Source organism: Etheostoma cragini, chromosome 18 (assembly GCF_013103735.1).
Source record: "Etheostoma cragini isolate CJK2018 chromosome 18, CSU_Ecrag_1.0, whole genome shotgun sequence".
Taxonomy (NCBI): domain Eukaryota; kingdom Metazoa; phylum Chordata; class Actinopteri; order Perciformes; family Percidae; genus Etheostoma; species Etheostoma cragini.
Genome location: NC_048424.1, coordinates 18,975,741 through 18,981,785, shown reverse-complemented (window position 1 = coordinate 18,981,785; position 6,045 = coordinate 18,975,741). Strand labels below are relative to the sequence as shown.

Here is a 6,045-nt window from a genome sequence, read left to right as displayed (position 1 = left end):
TGACGCAAAACACACTATTGCATGGATATATCCTGTGTTATCTAGAGAGTTAGAGGGACATTAGTAATTTGCATTCCAGTCTGGAGAAAATTAGTTCTGTCCGCACACGTCACCACCAGACTGACAGACAGTTTCCATTCACAGTATTGACAGCCATCCCCCCCCCCCCTGCCCCCTTACCCCTACCCCCTATCCACCACCAACTCTTCCGCACAGCAGATGCTGTGACGGGCGCCATGATGATGATCTGGGATTTTGCCTGCAGCAGCAAACAGGGATGCTATACCACTGGAAGACATGCTGCTGGCTGTAAAGGAATGGACAGATCCAGGCGTAGGTACAGCAAAGATGGCAGTTTTCGGGATTCAGCGCTCTACGCATGCGTCGAACTTGGAACATTTCTAAATCTTTCGTAAAGATTAGACACATGACGGGCTCGAAACTTATCGCATTGCAGTTAAGACATCGTTCACAGGGTAAGAAAGAGGGCACATATTTTGAGAGGGTTCTTACGTTGTGTTTTCAATGTGTACAAGCGGCGTCGCGAGCGTCCATTTGTAACTCATTCATGTTTTACAACGGAGCCCTGCTTCCCATGATCCAGTGCGACGTTACGGATAGAGCTGTCTACTCGGTTGTCTGTCCTGTCTAAAGTCTCTGGCAGCAGGCTTGTTGGTAGCTTGACTGTGCAAAGACGGCAAGAAGCGACCGACCGGCGGGGGAGGCAGGCAAAGTAAAGGACAGGGGGAATTTAGGCTGTGTCCCGTATTTGGAATAATCAAGACTACAGTTTTGCGCTTGACGTGAAGCGAGCTCCTCTGTAACCTTCAAAAAGGACCCGCATTTTGACGGCTAACTTAACGTTACTGCTGGAACTCTCGAACTAGCTAACCGTCGTTGTGAACTGGGAAGAAACTAAAGAGATATTTGATTTCTGGACGAAGAATGGGATTTAAGTGAACATATCTGCCAGCATTGAGTTGTGAAAACAAGGGAATATTTTCCAGTTGGATGGAAAAAACATACTGTCGAAAGAGGCAAAATTCAGTTAAGCCCTGTTAACGCTGTGTACGTTATATGTCAACTCCTGGAAAAAAGGGGCAACGATGGCATTTAGGAACGAAGAAAAGTAACATTAACGGTAGCTCGCTGGCTAGCTAAATAGCTAACATAGCAGGCTGCTAACTAAGCCTGTGTCGCCCTTCCATTCCTGGAGTAGAGGAGGGGCGCTGGGGCTTTGTAGCATTGCAGATCTGCCTTGCATTTTTGGGTTGCTGCAAGAATGGAGAATCCCAAATATCTGCCACCACAACTCAGGGGTTTCTGTTGAACCACATTGACTCGATTTTTGTTGTATTTCTCACACAGAGAAGACCAGAAAACTGCCATCTTACGTTGGGATTTCATCAAAATCAGCCGGCCCGGGGCAGACAGGGTCTGTAATTGTGACTATTTCTTTTCGTATATGTCCTGTGGGGATAGGTATTTTAAAATGGGGAAGTGCTACACTTCGTAGATACTGGATCTTGAGAGGGAGATCATGAACTGGCCGGTTTTAACGCGGATTTAGCCCCTGCTTGTGCTCAACTCAAAGTTTTCTTTTATTATTTTCGAGACATATTCAAGGTGGGAGAAGTTCTTTACAGGCCCCTTCTGTGCTAACTAACAGGCCGAGGAGCTGTTTGGCCATTTCGCTTTCCATCTCATCCATCACCATTACTTCAAAAATCAACAAGCCGGAATAACGTAATCATGTCGGGCGAGGTGCGTTTGAAGAAGCTGGAGAACCTGATCCTGGACGGGCCAGCTCGGTCCAATGGCCAGTGCCTGAGTGTGGAAACGCTGCTGGACATCCTGGTCTGCCTTTACGATGAGTGCAACAACTCTCCACTCAGAAGAGAGAAAAACATCCTGGAGTTTTTGGATTGGGGTAAGCAAACCTATTTTTAATTAAAAAAAAAAAAAATATTTATTTTTGTTTGGCCCGTGCATTCAGCCTCCCTGTCTTTTTGGTAAGATGATAGGCTAATGTTGATGGTGCAGTGGCCCTCCCTTCCCCATCACATTCCTTTTATAGTAGTAGTGGGGCTCAGTTGGCCTGCTCCCTTCTCACTCAAACCCTCCCTTAACACTAAAGGCAAGGCTACTTTATTCTTGTGCAAATAGTCGTTTTCTATGTTTTTTTTCATGTTGCAGTTACAAGAACACACAATAAACAGAAGACCTGTTTTATTACCCAAAAACAAATGTGTTCTAATAAAAGGTGGTACCAAGTTGACAATGAGGAGTCACCGGATACACAGAAGGAGGATCTTAAACAGGCCCACTTAGAGTTGTAATCCAGGAAAGATCTCATAAAGATGTCCTATCCTCCAGGCTACCATTTATTCTTATAGAAATGCACTCTTACATAAAGTAGATACCTTTCTGTCATTGCAGCAACACTCTTTGGTTCACTTTAGTTTTCACACACTAGTTTCCATGTCACTATAGTTTTCATTTTTTTAAGGGCATGTAGGTGAACATTAGTTAATAGCCTACCTAGCTGTCTTTTATCACATAGTCATTGTTGTGATGAAATAAAGAGCGATCTCTTGTTGCTATGGCAGCATGGAGATCACGGTTGCATACCCTTAATGTTTTTACCCAGCATTTGATTAGTTTAGAATCAGGAAAGTAGTTTTAGCAAAGCTGTTTTGTAACTTTACCACTCCCCTGGTTAAAGCAATGGTTGGAAAAAGGGGACCCCACACACACACACACACCTACCTCTCAATCATTTGTGCAGAAGGGCTGTGTTTGCGTGTGTGGCATAGGGGTTTGGTTTGTGCACGAAGCAGGAATGTGAACAACTCACCTTTTTTTTATCTGGCGCAGAGGCCCAGCTAGCTGCTGGAGCATGCCTGGCTGGCCTGCTTGTCTTTTAAAGCCCTGAAAGAAGGGCTGCAGCAGTTTGAGGTAGTCCAGGAGCAAACAAATCATTGATCTGGATGGAGACAAATTAGTGTTACAGCCGGAAATAAGAGACCCACATAAATTGGAAAGAAGGTGCAGTTTGGCATCTTTTCTAGCATCCTTTTAGTCTTTATTTCTGAAACCGTTTAAACTACACTGTTAAACAGGCAGCGGTCAGACAGGACAGGATGTCAGTTAAATCAGTCCAATGGTGGTAAAGCTTGGCTGTGGCTGCTAAGTTGGTTTACCCCACCAGTCACCATCTGGACAACCTATTCTGTGCTACAAATGGAGCTATGCTGGCTGGTAAAATACTGGAGGGGGCTGGGTTTGGTGATGGAGTTTTTGTCTGAAAGCCTACCCACTGTCTTACCTAAACGTATTGTTTCCTTTAGAGCATCCAGTTATTAGTCCCCAGCGGATCAGCTGCATCCAGCTGACCGGTGTGCAGCAGTGCCAGTGTGCCCTGGCTTTAAAGGAGAGGTGTCCTGGGCTTGGGTGCCAAGTGGTGACTTCATCCTGACATTTCCCTGAGCTGACACTAGAAACTCTGTTCCGAGCTTGGCCAGACACAACATGCACATGTGTCTTGTTGCTTGTTATTGTGTTCCACTCCAGGGGGATTTGGATGAGGATCCAATATTAATGTCCATTAATTCAATTGAGTTGCAAACTTTATTCCCAGAAGTCGAGGAAGCTGAAATTAGGCTACCTAAACAAAACGATTTGATCCCTGTTGATCCCCCGCGTGTTTTCCAGTCTTTATGCTAAGCTAACTGGACGCTGGCTGTAGTCATATTAACCAGCCAGATATGGGAGTGGTACAACTCTTCTAATCTAACTTCCCGAACAATGCATTAAGCAGTCATTGGGATGCAGTGTCAACGTCCAGCATAAATCCATCTTCCCATACCATTTTTTGCTTCCCGATACCGATTCTGATACCTGAACTTGCATATCGGCCGAGACGAGTACTGATCCCATACCAGTGTGTCATATATTTTATGTTTTTACTGTTTATACTGTATGCTACTATCCCTGTATAGATGTGATATGATTTCAATATTATGTTTATACTGGATGCTACTATCCCCGTTTGGATGTGATTGTGATTTCTAAATTTGTTTCTATATTTATACTGTTTAAACTGTATGCCCCCCCCCCCCCCCCCATTTATACTTACCAACAGAGCCAGAGAGTGCACATGGCTGACTGTAGCGTCCGAGGAACAGATTGGATCAGACGCATAGCGTTAACGCTTACTCAAAACACAGTTTAATCTCACACAGAAAAATGGTTCAAGATGGGCCCCATGAAATCCAAGACCTCTTCAACTTGTGAGCGTTCTGCCATTGTCAGCCGCTCAGAGGCCGACAGTGTGCTCTGACAGAAAACATGGAGCTTATTTATAGGGCCCGTGTACCTTTTTTTTTCTCGGTTGCGGCACATCCGTGACAAAGGTTCAGCTTTCTTCATGAGAATGTCCATGAGCCAGAGAAGAAGACAAGCATTTGTACAGGGTTTGCTTTCCCTCTTGTTTGGTGACCTCATTTCTGCTGAAATGAAGACCCCTACATGACCTGCAGCCACAGGAGAAATGAACACGGCAAAGTACACGGTAGCCTGACTCCTTACATATACCACGGTGGTTACAGTGTCTACCAGTTCCTCTATCTCAGGCCTGCACTTGTATTAATTCTCTTACGACTTGGCTTGTGGAATTCAGTATAAGCCAGCCAATTTGTGTCAACAGCTTCTTTAATTCTCACATTTTATATATATATATATATATATATATATATATATATATTTTTTTTTTTTTTCTCATATCTGTGCACTTTACAGAATTTGCAATAGATATCCTGTTCTCCTACTTGTGCCATTATTTCCTGCGTTTTTTTTTTGTCCTACTCTCCTTCCATGTTCTGGGAAATGGATTGCTGCGCTGGATAGCGGAGTTAAAATGGGCAGCCATGCACCAGCCCACAGTTGGCAAACGGGTTGGGGGGGGGTCTAGATTGACATTGAGTCAATCTAGACTCAATGTTAGCAGGCAGTGGCCAGCTGTTTAGCTGCAGCTGATGTGCGCTCCACCCTGCATGGCTTTCATTGGCAGCATGCCTCACACACTACTTACAGAGGATACACACACACACACACACACACACACACACACACACACAAGCTTAATATTGTGGTTTTGCCTTACTAGGTTATCTCATAGTTCACAGACTGGAGTCGCTCCCTCTTATTCCCGTTGTTGACCAGACAGGCTGCCACTCCACCTACAACAGTTTAAGTTGTGTCCGGTCCAAAAAATAATTCTTGTGTCACATGGTTTTAAATTCAGCTCGGCAGCCATAACACCCCACCAAGAACAAACAAGGCTGTATGCAAGGCTAGCACTTTAAACCTCCGGCTTCAAATAAAGTACATTGCACATACTACAGTAGCAGTAATAAACGTGCTTTTAGTAGAGTCTAGGTTAACTGATTCCAGCTGCAAAACATCCGGGATCATGCCCAGTTAAACCCTTGCACTGTTTGGGTAGAGGCTCAGGAAATGTCCTCCGGTGCTTTTAGTTTTGGCATACGTGGATGGTGGATAATAAGGACAGAATTGAGAGTTCACTATGAAGCAGTGTTTTAAATAGGGTTCGGTCATGGGCAGGAGGACTAGGTGCTTTTTAGATCATAATAAACCCAAGACATGAAGTAACTGAAACAGTTGTTCACACTAGGAGTTTGTTGTTCGGACGAATATTAATTGGCCAGCAGAAGATTTAGTAATACACCGATTGTCAATATTACTATAGGACTTTAAAATCCTGCATGGGACTTCACAGGGACATCCTTGTTACTCCTAGTTGTGGCGTTTCCTGTCTGGCTGACCCGTGGTTACGGTGGGGACAGAGAACAGGAAGGAACCACAGGCACTCGGTGAGCTGGTCCGACCCCAGCGGGTACATGATGTCATGCGAGGAAGTGGGACAGCTGTATCGCATTGTGTCATTGTGTACTCGGGAGCTCGCTCGCGTCCAACATTTTGGCGTTGTTGGGAAGATGCAAGGTCACTAGCTTGTTTTTTTTC

At 44.7% G+C, this 6,045-nt stretch overlaps 1 protein-coding gene across 8 annotated transcripts in view; it reads left to right on the top strand.

Annotated features, from left to right (window-relative positions):
- The first annotated feature begins 626 nt into the window (after positions 1-626).
- cdc42bpab (CDC42 binding protein kinase alpha (DMPK-like) b) overlaps positions 627-6,045 on the top strand; it is an 82,363-nt gene continuing 76,944 nt past the window's right edge. For 2 of the 8 annotated variants that reach the window (XM_034900693.1, XM_034900690.1), the window contains exon 1: positions 631-1,930. In XM_034900693.1, the coding sequence (XP_034756584.1) occupies positions 1,753-1,930 (178 nt within the window). In that variant the 5' untranslated portion in view covers positions 631-1,752. Of the gene's footprint in view, positions 1,931-6,045 lie in introns of all 8 variants that reach the window. The other 6 variants (XM_034900691.1, XM_034900695.1, XM_034900689.1 and 3 more) reach the window with 6 other exon arrangements.